Source organism: Aythya fuligula, chromosome 3, assembly GCF_009819795.1.
Source record: "Aythya fuligula isolate bAytFul2 chromosome 3, bAytFul2.pri, whole genome shotgun sequence".
Taxonomy (NCBI): domain Eukaryota; kingdom Metazoa; phylum Chordata; class Aves; order Anseriformes; family Anatidae; genus Aythya; species Aythya fuligula.
Window position 1 is genome coordinate 107,557,650 of NC_045561.1, and position 18,143 is coordinate 107,575,792.

At 38.9% G+C, this 18,143-nt stretch overlaps 1 protein-coding gene across 1 annotated transcript in view; it reads right to left on the reverse strand.

The window, feature by feature from the left end:
• The window catches only part of LOC116488272 (zona pellucida sperm-binding protein 2-like), a 46,049-nt gene extending 32,048 nt beyond the window's left edge, over positions 1 to 14,001 (reverse strand). The window contains exons 1-18 of the mRNA XM_032185749.1: positions 13,914 to 14,001; positions 12,490 to 12,617; positions 11,870 to 12,013; positions 11,154 to 11,237; positions 10,379 to 10,546; positions 10,214 to 10,310; positions 9,896 to 10,119; positions 8,866 to 9,019; positions 8,582 to 8,790; positions 8,378 to 8,495; positions 8,002 to 8,207; positions 7,472 to 7,586; positions 5,718 to 5,887; positions 4,836 to 4,909; positions 4,636 to 4,763; positions 3,683 to 3,872; positions 3,109 to 3,250; positions 2,751 to 2,847 (exon numbers count right to left, since the gene is read on the reverse strand). Of these exons, the coding sequence (XP_032041640.1) occupies positions 2,751 to 2,847; positions 3,109 to 3,250; positions 3,683 to 3,872; positions 4,636 to 4,763; positions 4,836 to 4,909; positions 5,718 to 5,887; positions 7,472 to 7,586; positions 8,002 to 8,207; positions 8,378 to 8,495; positions 8,582 to 8,790; positions 8,866 to 9,019; positions 9,896 to 10,119; positions 10,214 to 10,310; positions 10,379 to 10,546; positions 11,154 to 11,237; positions 11,870 to 12,013; positions 12,490 to 12,617; positions 13,914 to 14,001 (2,536 nt within the window). The remainder of the gene's footprint in view (positions 1 to 2,750; positions 2,848 to 3,108; positions 3,251 to 3,682; positions 3,873 to 4,635; positions 4,764 to 4,835; positions 4,910 to 5,717; positions 5,888 to 7,471; positions 7,587 to 8,001; positions 8,208 to 8,377; positions 8,496 to 8,581; positions 8,791 to 8,865; positions 9,020 to 9,895; positions 10,120 to 10,213; positions 10,311 to 10,378; positions 10,547 to 11,153; positions 11,238 to 11,869; positions 12,014 to 12,489; positions 12,618 to 13,913) is intronic.
• Positions 14,002 to 18,143: the final 4,142 nt, after the last annotated feature.

The following is an 18,143-nucleotide window of genomic DNA, read 5'->3' on the forward strand; positions in this document are numbered from 1 at the left end:
ACATCCCAAATACCAGAGGGAAAAGCATGTGGTCATAAAATATCCACTTAAAAGGCAAAGAGGTGTTGATTCAACACTTAAAGAGGATTTTTTTTTTTTTTAATATATAAAACCAGGAAGGTGCTTACTGAATTTTAGTATAAACAGTCCTCTAAGGTAGACAAAGTACTACTGTCACATTGTCTTTAAAATATTTGCTGATATTGAAATTGATTTTGTCTCACATACTGTTGTAAAATCTGACAAGGTTACATGAATCTTAGTTCAGCCATGGAAAGAAATTTAGAAAAAATTTTCCTTGAATTATCAGTGAAGAAAATAAAGGACTGTCTTATCTATTAAGAATTCTCATTTTGCAAACTGACAATGAACAATTTTTTTTTTTTTTTAAAGAAGACTAAAGAGTAGAGAAAAAGTTAAATAGGCATCATATAGCTTTATTTTTTTTACAGCTCTTAAATCACTGTCAATAGGGAGAATCTTGAGATGTCGACTAACCCGGGGGAGAACACATCTCTATAGATGAAAGATTTTAAATACTGCATTTATATTAAACAATTTCACGTTTGAGTCTTGGTTTGAAGAGAAGTATCAGACTCAGGAAACCACATCAAGGACAGAGTTCATGATAGACTGACCCTTCCTCATGCTTGGTTCTCACATCTGTTCCTGGATATTACATTTTTCCTCCCCACCCCTGTAAGAGGGGAGAAGGTGGCTCAGGCTACCCAAGGCAGCCCACACTGTGCTGGTAGATCACTGGCAGATGAAAGCTGCAGCTCCTCAGAGGAAGCACTGCAGACCAGGCTTATTTATTGGGAGACAATCAGCATGATATAAGATGTACAGGGAAGTTGCCATACCACTTAAAGTGACTATACTTGTATTCTGTTAGGTGCAAAGCCCTAGTAGCACATTACAGATGTGCCCTGTGAATTCTCAATAGCTCATGCCTACAGACTGAGGAATAGCTGGTGCCTAAGCCATTCAGTTAATATAGGGAAAAACAGTAAGCACGAAAATCACTGTCAAGTCTCATCAGGCTTACAAGTTTTGCCTTTTCCTTTCATTTCCTTGCTGACACTTTATTTGCTGACTCATTCCTCAATATCATAGCTCCATAACTTTAGTCTTCACCAACCAGAGAAGAAAGAAGACTAATTTAGCATTATAGCCTCTTCTACTGGAGGACAGTCCTGAGGCACAGCTAGGGACTTTTTGTCACTCATCATGAAGCCCTGTTTTTTCCCCCCCCCCCCCAGAAACATTAACTACAGATACACCTAGCAGACAACTGGAAGATGGACAAGACTTTGAAACATGATCTTGAAATTATAGAATGATCAGTTTAATGGAATCTCTGTACAGGTATAACAGCAGAGCTACAAATATTTGTGTTTTTCTTCACAAAGTACAAATAGATTCATGGGATAGTTTCTTGCTCAAGGTACCTTTCACAGCAATCCCTTGTAGTAGAATTTCATTTAATATAAAGTTAAAAAGCAAACAGCCCTGTACACCACCCATTATTGTGTCTTTGGCTCTAAGCAATAATGATTCATGCTAAGCAGTCTTTCCTTAGAACAGGAAAATACAGTACTGGATCTAAACTCCTCTTATATCACTACTCAGATGCAAAGAAGTCAAGAAATCTTCTACCCATTTAAAAAAAAAAAAAAGGACAGGATTATCTGACAGGAGTGCCTACTTAGCATACCTTATAACAAGGAAAAATCCTAAACACTTTATAGATGAAGTCCATGTATTATCATTACTACTGTAAGTCTCCACTAAAAGCTTTTTTCCTTTAGGGTGACAGATTACTCTGCTAAGCAGAGTTACTGATGCTACTTGTGACTGATTTACCCCACAACCAAGGGAGGCAACTTGACATTGCAGAGCCACAACCCTCCAGTGAAATCCATCCACAGCTTACAGGTTTTCTGACAGTTGCCACTACAAAATAATATATTTATTCCCAGTTACTTCAAAAAAAAATTACTGATATTAAGGTCCCTGCAACACTTTATATGCTTTTTTAAAAAAGTTTTAAGGTGAATAATAACAAATGATTTGCAGTTGACATTACATCTGCTGCTACCTTTCCCTTTCTACACCAAAACAAATGCTTCCAATTGCAAAGTAGCTAGACAAACTTCAGACATGTTAGCTGAGAAGACTAGGTCAGATGCCAGTCACACAGAGATCAAGACTACTAGACTCTAGAGGAGTAGAAGAGAGCAACACACTACAGTTGATTAAGAGACAAAGATACAGCTATACATGGTTAGTTGACAGTTTCATCAGTAGACAGTGTATTTTGCAGTGTCCTTGAAAGTCGGGGCAGACTGAATTTGCATAGGCTATTTAACTGAAAATTCATAAAACTATACAGTTCTGTTTAGTCTTTTAGCCTCTGTCAAAAGTCAGTGTATTCACCTACAGAGAGGAGAGAAAAAGGCTTCTGTGCATGATGTTAAATGAGCAGTACATTCAGCATATCAGTAATGTGATCTAAAAGCGATACCTACCTCTGCCAGTCATGTTTTCCTTCCTAATAAGCACTGCCCCAGATGATGCTTGCCCATGCGGTTGTGGTTCTGTACTGCGGTCTAATGAAACATTTCAGCTTTTAATATTCTGTACAGCACACACTAGGACTAGGAGTCTGCCATCTGACAAAGCTCCTGAGAGCATATGCTGTGCTGCTGAGCAAGCTTCAGGAATGACTTGAGAAATGCTTTTCTTACCAAGTCTATGTTTCCCAGGATTGCATCTCCTCTGACAAAGGAAGTTGGAAGGCTGTGCCATAGTGCTGCAGATCACCACGCTGCAGTGGAAATACAGCTACAAGGTAAAAATATTTGTAGTGTGTACAGGGAGTCTTATTTGGCAAATATTGGATACATGTACTGATTCCAAATGAGATGAAATGAATGATGAGTCACTAGTCTCTATTTATTACTCCTATAGTGTTAAGTCTTAAAGGAGGTGGCTAATAGCATCCAGCAGCACCTGGCCAGCCGAGATCTTCTACAGTATTTGCTGCATGCACTACTCCAGGCTCATGCATTGAGATCACTGCACAGCAAGCCAGAGATATCTCACCTGCTTTTGTAATGGAGTAGTGCCTTCTATAAAGGTGAACATTGTCACTTCAAATCTCTTCAGGTGCTGAGGAAATTTTACTCTGGTGCTGTAATTAACTTTGTGGAAGACTGTTCTGTGAGAGTCTTTGCTGTTTCCACACCTTTTTGGGAAAATGAAAAGAAAGTGTATTTAATCTAAAGCTTTATCACTTTGACAAGGTCCTTCTGGAAGCAAGGAGGTGAAATGAGGAAATTTCCTTTTTTCCTCAAGCCATGGTAGTAGATGATAGAGCCTCTCCCAGTCACAGTCCCTGTCTTTTGCCATGGTATTTAGTTGTAGTAATAGTTACTTTTTATTCTCTTATAAATATTAGCTAGAAGCTAGTATTTCTGCCAACCCCTGGTGACCTTCTAACACCAGAAGGCATAGCTAATGTGCAGGCACCCTCATGCCCTTCACAGATTAATAACAAATACAGATTTAGGACCAAAAATCCTTCCCAAGTGACTTCTGTTCTTACTCTTTCCTTCCAACTAACGTTAGAGGCTTTGTGCTCAGCAGTTACCAGACACACGAGAAAAGCTCTCCTTACCCATTTATGAGGATTGGCCACTGTGGAAGACTGTCCTGACTTTTTGAGTTTGTAGCCCAGCAGTCTTCCAGGTTTAGTTCCAGTCTTGGATCTGCAGGCTGCAGCAGTTCTACTTCAAAATATAGTGTTTCCTTCAGGTATTTTACCACAGGATATTCCAATTCTTGATAGAGGTCAGAATAAGACTCATCTAGAAGAGAACATTGATGGCAAAGTTTCCTTTTTACAGAGTAGGTATTCACCAGCTTTGAGTCACTCTGCTTTCCACCCCTATTTGCTCTATCACAGTGGCACAAAAAAAAAAAAAGAGATGTCAACAAATAGGGCCATGATGGTAGAAAAATAAGAACTAGTAAGGAAAGCAAAGACTTGAACTGTATTTTTTGGCTCTGAATATCTAGAGGAGAGAAACTTCCTTCTGTAAAATCTTTTAAGTCAGACTCATTCAAAACTGCTTTTAAAAAGGTAACAAAGCAAAAGCATCAGGTCCACTCCAATCAGGGTGATGTTTTTGTTTAGACTTCAGTTAGAACTTTTTGCCAGCAGTGTTACCATTTTACAGCAGTAATGCATGTAGCTTCCTTCTGGCAGAAGTTATGGTTATTGTGGTTTGTGGTAATTTCTCCACTCACCTCACTTCAAGTACTGCCATCACATCCACTACACAGAAGTTGATGTGCTCATACCAAGCAGAAAAACCATGAGACTTGGTTGCACTTGGAATGATCCACTGTAGATACTCAATCATTTGTGTTGCATTCTGGAGGTACAACCTCTCTCAGAGGCCTTGAAGATATTTTTCAGTACACACTGGTGATATTCAAAAGTTGCCTGGACATAGTCCTGGGCAACTTGCTCTAGGTCACCCTGTTTGTGCAGGGTAGTTGGACAAAATAACCTCCAGAGGTCCTTTTCAACACCATCTATTCCAAAAATTCTGATCATGAAGTTACCTTTAAAAAGCTTCAATGAGAGGTCAAGAGAGCCAAACCCTGGCTTAATACTGGATGACGGGTTCTTCTTAGTTTCATAACGGACATCAACAGTCTGCTTGATTGTGTATAAGCATACAAACTTTAATCTGAGGGAAGAGGCTTAACATTAGATTTTAGAAAACAATTTGGACAGCCTCCCTCTAGGAAATGTCACTTACTTGTATACTGGTGAATCATTTCCAGGCCTGAAGTAGATAACCTCATTCTCATATGTTATTGATGTGCTATTAAACTGAAGGATACATATTGTTACAAACAGGACAGTTACTTTAGAAGTGACTTTGTTTTTTAAAAAACATCCACATCCCTCCATCTGACTGGCAGATGGCTCTGAGTAGAGTACACTTGGAAGTGGTGAGAAGTTACTGTCCTGCACCTACTGAACCAAAGCAAGCTACAGCTAACAGAGTCATTATCAAGAAGTAACTTATCAAGTAACAATATCTTGAATGACATAGCACCACAGAAAGACGTGCACTGGACCACAAAAAAAGGAGTTCTGTTGATTATGTTATCAGAATCATTGCCTAGCATTCAGAGAAGTAAGCTGCTTTTGGTGTGACTAGAATTTGAAAGTGATTTGATCTATTATTTCCCCCCCCCCCTCCTCTCTCAAGCCTCTCTATTTAAACAGTATGTGGCAGGAAGAAGAATCTCACTCTAATGCTGGTTTAAGTATTCGTTAGTAATACAGAACCAGCTTCTATAATAGATCAGTATGTACTGGCAACAACAACAACAAAAAAATCACATTCCAGACTTACTAAACAATTCATGAAGTGTCAGACTACATGCTGGTTTCAGAAAACAAGCACATCTGGTTCTGAAAATTTCTTTCACCAACTAGGAAGGTGAAGTTTCAAAATTCAGCCCAACAGAATTTGGTATCCTCAGAAAAGGACCTTAGGTCTGCCTCATATTGAAAGTGACTACTTTTGAGTTGTGACCTTTTGCAGCTTCTACTCAGCTCTGAGCTTCTGGCAGTTCTAGTACTAAACCTATCTCAATAAAGAGTAAACTTCATATCACTAAGCACTCACTTTTCTTCTTGTTCCACATGTATTCACATTGAATTTGAAAGTTGCAGTCTTCTCTGTTACTAGGCTTGGCTTGCAGTTTCTGTCACTTAACACAAGGAGGCTGGTATCCAGGTCTGCAAGTCTTACCAGTTTCACTGCAGTAATAACCACAGTGCCATTGGGAAGACACTCTGAAAGAGGGAAAAAAAACAAAAACATTTTTCAGTACAAATCAGTTCTTCAGACTCCAGTTGTTCTGTTCTGTAGCTTAGTACAACTAAGAGGTTCTGTATGGGTTTACTAACAAGACTTTTAGCAGCTCACGAGGATGAAGATCTTAAAAAGACTTCAATACTTCCTTGATTTTCTCAAAGTTAACACCAATAGAGTGTGCACTAGACAACTAACAATTTAACTCACCTTTCTCTTCCTAGAATGTCTCACTCTCTCCCAAAGATTTTTCTACGTCTATTTTTCTTTTGTCTATGACAAAGTGACGTGCTTGGTGGATGAGGGAAAGGCTGTGGATGTGGTCTACCTTGAATTCAGCAAGGCTTTCGACACCATTTCCCACAACATTCTCCTCAAGAAACTGGCTGCTTGTGGCTTAGACTGGTGTACACTTTGTTGGGTTAGAAAATGGCTGGATAGCTGAGCCCAAAGAGTTGTGGTGAAAGGAGTCAAATCCAGTTGGAGGGCAGTCACTAGTGGCGTCCCCCAGGGCTTGGTACTAGGGCCAGTCCTCTTTAATATCTTTATCGATGATCTGGATGAGGGGATCGAGCGCACCCTCAGTAAGTTTGCAGATGACACCAAGCTAGGTGCGTGTGTCGATCTGCTTGAGGGTAGGAAAGCTCTGCAGGAGGATCTGGATAGGCTGCACCGATGGGCTGAGGTCAACTGCATGAAGTTCAACAAGGCCAAGTGCTGGGTCCTGCAACTGGGGCGCAATAACCCCAAGCAGAGCTACAGGCTGGGAGAGGAGTGGTTGGAAAGCTGCCAGGCAGAGAAGGACCTGGGAGTATTGGTTGATAGTCGGCTGAATATGAGCCAGCAGTGAGCAGTGTGCTCAGATGGCCAAGAAGGCCAACGGCATCCTGGCTTGTGTAAGAAGCAGCGTGGCCATCAGGGCTAGGGAAGTGGTCGTCCCCCTGTACTCGGCTCTGGTGAGGCCGCACCTTGAGTACTGTGTTCAGTTTTGGGCCCCTCGCTACAAGAAGGACATCGAGGTGCTCGAGTGAGTCCAGAGAAGGGCAACGAAGCTGATGAGGGGTCTGGAGAACAAGTCTTCGGAGGAGCAGCTGAGGGAGCTGGGTTTGTTCAGCCTGGAGAAGAGGAGGCTCGGGGCAACCTTATTGCTCTCTACAGGTACCTTAAAGGAGGCTGATGAGCGAGGTGGGAGTTGGTCTGTTCTCCCACATGCCTAGGACAAGGCGGAAGGGGCTGAAGTTGCGCCAGGGGTGTTTTAGGTTGGATATTAGGAAGACCTTTACCAAAAGGGTTGTTAGGCATTGAAATGGGCTGCCCAGGGAAGTGGTGGAGTCACCATCCCTGGAGGTCTTTAAAAGACGTTTAGATGTAGAGCTTAGTGATATATCTCCTACAGACCTTAAGTTGAGTTGTCTTGTAGCATATTACCTGGCAGAAAAATTGACAGGCACATATGGTATCACATCAGTGTAAGATCTAGAAACATTTCAGATAGTGTGGGCTTATGTGACTTACACAACCCAAAGAGCATTAAAAGCTAAACATATCAGTGGCAGTATACTTACGTATTAGCTCTGAGGGGGAAAATCTGCAGGAAACTGAGAAGTCCTTATTAGCCAAGGTGACTCCATCTTTTAAGGTTAAATGGAGTGAAGCCAATACTCCAGAGGTATGAATTTCCTAGAGAGGATTATCACAGGTTAAATGAAGATCCACTACTCTTCTAGAAAAACTAAAGAACTAGGAGGAGGTTATCACAAGCCAGAGGTAATTGTCTTTGACCAAAACTAAACCCACAAGAGATTTTTCCTCTTAACCTAGAAGCAGATGCAGAACTTCTTCAGTAGATTCACAATACAACAAGTGTGATTGCCTGTGCAATTACCATTAATTGGTTCTTCAGCCCTTTAGTACTGCCAACATTAGCCAAGGGAAATAAATGTTCTTCCAAGGAAAAAAAGTCCTTCTTTAAGCCTTTTAAGTCTATCCAAATGGAAACTATTTTGAAAGCTTCATTTTATCTACAAGGGTGTAGTATATCATGTTCATCTCATAGCTAGCACATCTTTTAGTTGATACAGACTGGTATCCTTACCTCATAGTCCAGGAGGGAAGAAAGGAAAGGGACAGAGATGGCCAAGTGAGTACCATTATCACTCAGACTGTAGTTGTACTTCTGTGCAGCCCCTGGTGTCAGGTGTCGGCCTGAGATGAAGGGCATCCAGTTCTGGTCCACATTCCCATGAATGATGTGGAGATGGAGGCTGTTCTCATCACAAAACCCCCTTGCACTGGGCAGTACTGTAATACAGCTAAGGGTCAGCCAACATGCTAGGTGTCATCAGAGTTTAATAGCACTATTTGGTACTGACAGCATCACTAGCTGAACTTCACCCAGTTAGCAGCTGAGTTCACAGTCAGGTAAATTGCAGCCAGATAAATACAGTTTTGCATAGATTTCTCTAGCTTACCAGCATCTTTAATAGCAGATAGTGTAACAATGGGGACAGAGAAGGTCTCACTTGTTGGATGAACGATGAACTCCAGTGTGACATTCAGTGTGTATGTTCTTATGTCATCTCTCAAATACTGAAATAAAACATTTTTAGAAATAAAAAAAATACTGAGTGATATCATTTCTACACCATGGTATGCTGCTCTTTCTTAGTACACACCTCTTTCTTAATGCTTTGGGCATCAAATGACACATGTATTACATAGGCTTTGCTTTGATTAGCATATTTAATCTCATATGTTCGATACCCATGCTGAACAGCCTCAGGTACTGTGACAGTTGCCCCCTCAATGGTCAAGTTCACAAGCTCCACATCCAAGAGGAACATTCCCACTGTCACATTCATTATCCTTGCACTCAGATTAGAATCTGAAAAGGAACATACTAGCATCAATATCCTGTCAGTACCAAAACCTTCAGTAAACTCAATGTTAGGATACTTACTGTTGGTTACAGTGAGTTCTACTAGTTCAAATGGTGTTTCTATTTCCTTGATGATGGTATGTTTGGTTAGTCCCCATTTGTTATCCTCCCACTGGTGTTCCAAGAACAGGTTGATGCAGTATCTTGCCCCATGCTGTCCACTGTTCACAGAAGTCTGGAATTTTATAACCAGCATCCTTTAACATAACATGACATATATGAAGTACAAACTGTATCACAGCATTACAGGGTCAGATAGAGCTACAGTTCCAAACAATTGTCCTCCTCATCTCTGTGGCTCTGCTTTTATGCTGGGAAGGAAGTCTGAAAAACCAGCACCTGTGAGGAATCATGCACTCGTGTCATACTTACTGTATCACTATAATAGGCTGTATTTTTTTTTTTTTTAAGAGTTTATATTATCTCAGGATACTCAGGAGACTACCTTTTGAAGGTTGTTCCCCACCTCCTAGTTTCAAAACAGGGAATTTTTTATCAGTGAAATAACTCCTCTTGCATTCTCCTTTTGAAGTTCAGCTATGATGTTTGCCTAGGACTGAGTTCATTCCAAGGGACTCGATTTAGAGGTATAGTCTCAAAGCATCCTGATATGTGGTCTTGAGGACAAATGGCATATGTTCTCGATCTTAAACATTTTGTGGAAAATATGACAATCTATGCATGTTTTATAGACCAGCTAGGACTGTCTTCAAGGAAGATGACATCAGGATTGAAAGGTAAACAAATCTGTGTTAATCTGAGGAAAGATAGAAATCATAGTTCTTTATAGGATTCTGTCCATCTCCATTTATCAGAAAAAAGTTTTCACAAAGTGATGTTTAAAAGAACCCTTTGGTCAGGGTTTTGGGGATGTTTGATATATGTTTTCTTTCCCTTCTCCCTCCCTTTCCCTCCTCTCCTCCTCCCCAACCTTTTCCCCTTTGTAATGACCAGAATGAAAAATTATTCCTCCCCAGGAAAACAACACACACCACCACCACACAGTTACAACAGAAAATAATTTACCTGCCATCCAATATAACCAACTAACCTTGTAATAGCCACCTTCTGCACCTATTGGTACCTTCATTGTAATCACATCAAAATCATTAGATAACACGTATTTCCTGGAAGCCATTTCTTCAACAGAGAGTTTGTGTAGATTCACACCAGCTTCAACAAGAACATCCTTAAAGCTAGTTGCTCCAGTACAGAGTGCTTGAATATATTTTGGAACTGTCCAGATGATCGTTTTGTTAGCGTAATCCACACCATCTTAGGGACCAGAAAGGAAAACTGTCAGCTCATTACAGTAGTTACCAGACATTCCCTACATTTAAACATTGGGGTGAGGTACCATATTCCTTACCTACAGGACATGCCACAGCAGTATCCACCATCAGGATCATCCACTGCTGTTTGTAAAATGTACTTGATCTCACTGCAGAAAAAGTAATTCCCTGAGCCTGCAGGAACAGATCTGTTTAGACCTATATAATCTGACAACTTGTTGGGTTAGACTGAGTGTACCAACCTTTAACAGCTGAGTTTGTGCAGCATTATACGGTACTCGCAGCAGAATCCTGGTGTCTGTGGTGTTGAGTCCATAGCCAGCACTCCAGGCATCACTCACAAGCAGAGCCCTTTTCTCTTCTGGTTGATGAAACACTATTTGCCATATTGAGGCTTCTCCTGACTTAGCCTGCCCATAGAAATTCATTAACAGTTTAAACAAGCTGTTCAAAGTGACTTACTATATTGGATGATTTATGTATTGAACTACACAGAAATTTTGTTTATTTATTGCAAATACTACTGTGATACTTCTCAAGCTTTGCCCTGCTCAGCCTATCACACAGAGGAAGCTTTCCATATTGAAAGCAAACAGATATTGAACTGAAAAAAAAAAAAAAAGATACACCTCTTCCTGTATGGAGATAAGTTATGGGGAAAGAGATTAACTGCAATGCTACACTAAAAATATAGGGTCCAAGAAAAAAAAAAAAAGGCATTCTGGAGTTCATTCTTAGGCCATGGGTTCTTAGAATTTTTGTTGCGTACCCTTTTGCCTGGGGAAGGCCTGAGTTTTAGGTTGTCTGAGAAATACATCCCTACTTCTTCCTTGGAGATAAGGCTTACAGGTTGCCTGTATTTCGAATATATATTAAAATCTCTATAACTTTGTAAAGAAGTTCTGCTCTTCCTACTTAAATGTAGTTTTTGAAAAGACAATTTATACTGTGTGGACATAGGATGGTTGTGTTGGAAGTAGTACTCGTTCTTATTAGGAAGAAAAACTGTAATTTTACCTCTGGAAAGGCAAGAGTCCAGTCTTCAGACTCTTCTTCAATTAAGTCCTTTACAGTCTGTGGAACATCCCTTCTGACAGAAACCTGAAGAAAAAAGTCACTCTTCTTCTTAGCGTCACCATCAACCCCCTTGTCTTGAACATCTCACAATTTTTTTTTTTTTTTTTTTAAAAGTACTTTCAGGACAGTAGGAGATTAAGAATAGAGACCAGCATTTCCCTAAGGGAAATCTTTCATTTCTCTCTTCAAGTCAAGAACTCATGATATTTTATTCCATAATAGTGTATTATCCATAGTCGACTTCATTTCAGCTTTTTTTTTTTTTTTAAGCATTCTCTAGTTTCAGCATTTTCACTTCCAGTTAGTGTCAGGGCTTCATTCTTACAAACATGTCTGCTTCAAAGAGGAATTGTTCTTTTTCTCTCTACAGTTCTTCCCAGAAAGTTCAGTAGGTGTGCTTTCTGAAGGAAAGTTTCTTTGTTATCTCAACATTTGTTGAGATGCCATTCAACCTTAACCTTTTGAAAATTATTTCACAACTTTACTGGCTATTAACACTATTCAGATATCTATAAAAAAAATAAATATATCACTAAGCTCAAGATGCTGCTGTAGCTTCACCAATAAGTCTTTCATAGTGTGATATTCAAAGTCTGTTCCAATTCCCATTCCTAGCATTTAATCTGATTACAAAGATGAAGTCTTCCAGTGCTTACCTCCATGTAGTTAGTTTCACATAGTAACTCTCTCAGACTCCATGGGCCATAACGACAACTTGCACTTTTTAGGTGAATTGAAGCATTTTTCATATCAGGGGTATGAGATGCTTTGACTTGTATAGTTACTGTGAATGTGTCTTTCTGCACGGACATGGGAAACATTCATTAGACACATTTTTCCTAGTAGGACATCAGCTATCCTTGTGACCTAACTTAAGAAATCCACCCATGAGACTTTGCACAGAAAAGCACCTCCATACTGTTATTGTTTTTTCCTTGGTTAACTAGCCTGTAAGAATCTACATAACACAAAAATGTTTCATATTCTTATCCAGTAGAAGGCACTTGCACTTCTAGGACACATATGTAATATGCTTCTTCATATGCTCATCTGTCCTATTCTGTAGGGCATTGAAGTGTCAATACCATGGTGTATTCTCAGATATCCGGAAACATTTGAAGAGAACTAAACATTCTGCTAGTAGATGTTCAAGATATTATGACCCCTCAGTTAATACCTGTCAATAATTTTTTTAATCTTTTGTGTAAAGGTCATACACAGCATCAGTACTGAAAAAAAAAAAAAAACAAAAAACAACTATATTAATTAGACTTACCTCCAAGTAAGAATGGCAGCTTAGTGCAGAAGCACGAAACTCAATGTTATTCCAGCTGCTGTAAGTTACTGTATAGCCACACTGTGATGCCAGGGCCTCATCTAGCTCCCAGGCTATGCCAGATTGATCTATAGGAAATTAGTTAAGATTAGTATTAATAAGTACGACTCCTGCTCTGCAAACTCCCCCAGCAGTCTTCCCTTGTCCCTAGAGTTCAGCTGGCCCAGGTTCTTTTATGGCCCAGCAGTATACCTTGAGGTCAAACTTAAGATAAAATTGCAAAGAGATAAAGCTATGTATCAAAATAAATAGAAAGATAAAAGTAAAGCTACAAACAGACTGTGACAGGAAACATAGCAACTGAAAGGCTAAGATGATAAATGACCAATATGGGAAGATGTGAAATCCTGAAGGATTGGGGAGGAAGCCCCAGTAAGTACAGACCAGACACAGATCAGTGTCAAAGCTGTCATGGGTGATTAATGATAACAACTCACAACACAGGGGCTTTAGTTCTGGGACTGGCATAAACTCACGTTTCTCTCTAATGCCTGGCTGGCCAATGGAGACCCTTTAGGAGTCTTATCAGGATGATAAGCACACTAAAGCTTAGCTTGAATTTAAACTACAAAATTATCATTGATTTTAAGCCCAAAATAATTGCTTTACATTTTCAAGCCATACATATCTCAATTGCAGAGTCTACTGATGTATGGGTAAAGGTTCTCAAACAGAAACATATATTAAGAGGGGTAAGACAAGTTTAAAGTTCTAGGAAGATGGGTGCAGTACAGCAGATCATATCTAGTCAGACAACCAACATGAAGAGCTAGTTCAAAACTGAGTTTGCATTTTTATAGCTTTATATCTGATTATGTTTATTGAGCAAAGTTAACTCATTTCACCCTTCAAGGGCACTCTGTGGTGTTTTTTCCACAGAAACACACCACTCATTGATTCTGTAGTCAGAGGCCCCAGATAATTTAATAATCCACTAGGCCCCTTAGTTATAAGCAAAGAAGTGGGGAATCATCTATGCAAAACCAGTAGTGTAGCGTCAGCTTCAGCTTTTGTGCTTTCCAAATAGTATGTGTGGTTACTCGGGCATATTTTTACCAGGAGGGAAATCCACCAACATGTCTAACAACTACCATATCTTCCTACATTGTGCATTTTAGTTTGAGTGCAAAGACAGCCATGATTAGACTTGATAAAGCTAAGTTATAACTTAATAAAACTAAAGAATAGGTTAAACAGAAATAAAGACATTTTTAAAGATAATAATAACAATGAGGTGTAACATACTTCCAATAGCTCTATACATTTCATGAGATCCAGGGAATTCTAGTATAGAAAGACCTCAAAAGATTTTCAAGACATCACCTTGTGCAATTTTGTCTCCAAGATCTTCTTTATCTACTTACCAACAGCAGAAAAAGATAAGTATTTGTCCTCAAAGTATTCCACCCTCAGTGTTATACGCAAAAAGTTTTCCATGCACTCTGAACTCATGGGTCCTGTGTCAAAAAATCAGTAAGTTAAGAATTAACAGTAACATAAAGAGAAACCTGCAACTTCATATTCTGCTTCGTAAATAACAATACCATAATATTTATACTTCAGAATCTCTTGTCAAGGGATGTTAGAGAGTGCAAATACATAATATAAACAAACAAACAAAAAAATCCAGAAGCACTTCCAAGAGAAAATGTAGTAGTGTAATGACTGTAACCATGCCTGGCCAGCCACCAGCCAACATTACTACCTGTAGCAACAGAAACAGGATTGTGAAAGAGGTTCAAGAAGCCACTGAATTGGGTGGCCCAAGCTGAACATCTTTATTAGAATAGAAAAAAACAAGAAGAAAAAAAAAAAAAAAAAAAAGAAAGAAATCCTCCTCTAAACTATTGAAAGGAAATGGAAAAATGATAATAACAACAATAATAACGAAGAAAAAAATTTCTGTGTGAGGACAGTTCACAACAGCTTTACCTGGTCTCCCATGGGTCCATGTTTCAGAAATAAATATTCCTGTCACTAAGAACCTGTATGAGAAAACACGGATTAACAGTAACTCCTACTGTAACAACAGCTTGCTAACTGATTTTTGCACTAGAAGTTCTAGTCCAGATGTTTCAGCTACAGAACTAGATTTGGAAACTGCAAAATGAGAATTCCTTGGTTACCACTGGAACGTTAGGCACAGTAAAGTAGAGAAGTTAACATATCTGATGCCTCTAGAAAGATAACAGCATTAATCACCATGAAATTCTCACCTCAGCACCAGACCCAGCTCCATTATGTATTTATTTGCCTGCACTGCTTTTCCCCTTAGAGCTACATAGAAATGCAAGCTTCCTTCATGAAATTTCTATAAAAAAATAAACCCTTTCTATCTTCTCAGAAATTTGGGTTATGGGGAAAGGCTGTCACCTTTATAGTGATGAAACCCATTTTCAGCTGTTTACCCTCCTAGCTACAAACTGATAATTTATGTCACCTGCTCATTTGTTTTACTGATTAAATCTGCACCTATCCACATCCCATCAGCTCCTGACCAGCAGGTGGCTGTTGTGTAAAGGCAGTAGGATAAATGGTGCTGTTTTGGTAAAGCATGTGGCAATTCATTGTTTCTGAGTTATCTTTGTTTCTCCATGTAGAGAAGTGTCTATGGTCTTCTCTGGAGAGCTGAAGTGTTTCACAGGCAGATGTGTGTCTGCAGCTTTAGAGCAAGTGGTGTAATAAGAAAGGAAGAAACTGTTGATGTTTGAGGTAATTGATTACAACTAATGTTGAAGGTGATATATACTGGAGACTGCTGGACATCTCAAACCAAGTGAAGAAGTGTCTGATTGGGTGGCCTGTGGGACTCTAGAACAGAAATGATCCTTGTTGGTCATGGCCAGCCTATTTCATAGAATCATTAGGGTTGGAAAAGACCTTCAAGATCATCTTGTCTAATAATCACCCTACTACCAGTGTCACCCACTAAACATTTCAGGAAAACTTTCTCAAAAACTGTGGAAAAGTAAGAGATCTGCCCTGAATACAAGCAGATCAGAGATAAAGACCCTGCTTTTGCTGCTTGTTGAATGTAGAGAGGTTACTCTGTGGCCCTAGGTCCAGATCAGTGATGGCTTCCCACCGTTATTAACATGGGTTAATACAATATACATTATTAACCTGGGTTATGCAACCATGTGTGATGCATGTGACCATCATACTCATGGAGCTGATGAGCTGAGATGCTCATGGCTAGACTGTAGTCAGGTCACTTAGTGAGTGAAGGTGTTGGTGTGATGTCTGTTTGCTTTTTCTGTAAATATTGAGCTGAGCATTGTTTGTATGTAGCTGTAGAAAATATAATAGCACAAAAAATAATAGATTCAATATTTTTTTTATTACTGTATATAACAAAGCATGCAAAAATAGTATTCCTTGTCTTGATCATCATTTAGTGCAATTGTCAGTTATTCTGTGCCAATAGGTCCTTAACACCAGAGACAGAGTTCCACCGTGGCAATTCTCATTTCTTCTCTTTCATGGCCAAAACATTGTTTTGGTTTCCCTGTTTCTTTGAGCAATATTTCCACATTTTCTTTCTGTGTTTTCTAACAACTTTACCAGGAATAATGAATTTTCACTTTGTGTGTATTGGTGCATGTCATCACTGAGTGGTCAGATATTCTAGTCTCTCTGTTATATATTTCATGTTTAGACTCTTTATATTGGGGATCTTTTTTGGCCTAGGCTTATGTCTGTGACAATCTGGCTTTGCTCCTTCCTCTGCACACTCGAAGGCATATGAGAGTAGAGCTGAAGGAATTGTAGTTAACAACAATGTCCTGGAGAGGGAGCCTGACACCCTCCTATCGGGATGCTCTTGCCTGCTCTGCCAGCCAGCTGCACCTTTTCAACTTTTATTCAGTGTTTGTTCTTAAATCTAACAAATGTTACACCAAGGTCGTTTTAGGCAAACATATGCATTAATTCTGAAGTTATTTATTACAGCTAACCTTACTGTGTCACTCTGGCATCTTTAAAAAATTATATATATATATATATATAATATATATATATATAAATATATATATATAAAAATATATATATTATATATATTATATATATATAATATATATAATATATATATTATATATATATTTTTATATATATAATTTTTTAATTTTTTAATTTTTAATTAATTTTTTAATTTATATATATATATAATATATATATTTTATATATATATAATATATATATACACACATACAAAAAGTAAAAACAAAGTTTACTATGTTCATAGATACCTTTTTTTTTTTTTTTTAACCAAGAAACAAGTTTTATCCTCAGCTAGCTTGTTTTCCCATTATTTCTTTTTGAAATACCTTTATCTGTTAAATTTTCAACTTTACATTTTGTTGTTGTTGTTTCTGAAAAGCACCGTTATTTATATAGAATCCACTATTGATTGTAATAATAAATAGAATGATGATCAGGAAGTCAGAGCTTCAGTATTGCATAACATACTGTATTTATTATTTCTGGATAGATGGCCATTAAAATTATGCCTACTTTCTCTGTGCAGTTATTATTTACATTACTACAAAAAGGTTATTACACTTTTCCAGAACTTGATTTTAAGTACCTCTAGGGAAGTACCTGAGATTTCCTCTAGACTGCGTGGGCTCTACCTGATATTTAAACTAGATCTACGCTGTTGGCAAAACCATCACCTCAGTTCTGTGTTAGGTGTCCAGATTGCTTATGCTTTTCCTGTCTGAATTTAAGAAGAGATTGGACTGTGAACTTAGGCACATGGTCTGAACTTTTGGGTAGACCTGTGCGGTGTCGAGAGTTGGACTTGATGATCCTTAAGGGTCCCTTCCAACTCAGAATATTCTATGATTCTATGATTCTATGATTTTCTACCCTAAACAGTCTCTACTCATATTTCTCTTCAGCCTACCAATACTTACATGCATGTTGAGGTTATGGGGCAAAGCAGCATCCTGGTGGTGACTTGTTCAGTTTTTGCAGTTTGAGCAGGGTCATGGCAACTAACAACTACATGCTGAAGAGGAAGGAGAATTACAGTGGTCCTGCTAAAACTCAGCCTTATCACAGCAGTACTGAAAGCATTACCCGTTTAGTTTACCTGCATGGACACTGTCTGCATGTTTTCTTATTTTTCCACTTTTTACCAGGCAATTGTAGATTAATTCCTAGATACCTTAATTTTTCTGGCTTGTTTGTTTCTTTGTTTGAATTTCTTTTGTTATGTAGCATGTCTTGGACCATAATTATGACTCTGGGCAATAAAATAACACAAATTAATCCAAGGTTTATATAATTTATATATATTTATGTACAAGAAGGACATCGAGGTTCTCGAGTGAGTCCAGAGAAGGGCAACAAAGCTGGTGAGGGGTCTGGAGAACATGTTTTATGAAGAGCGGCTGAGGGAGCTGGGCTTGTTCAGCCTGGAGAAGAGGAGGCTCAGGGGTGACCTTACCGCTCTCTATAGGTACCTTAAAGGAGGCTGTAGCGAGGTGGGGGTTGGTCTGTTCTTCCACGTGCCTGGTGACAGGACGAGGGGGAATGGACTAAAGTTGCACCAGGGGAGTTTCAGGTTGGATATTAGGAAGACCTTCTTT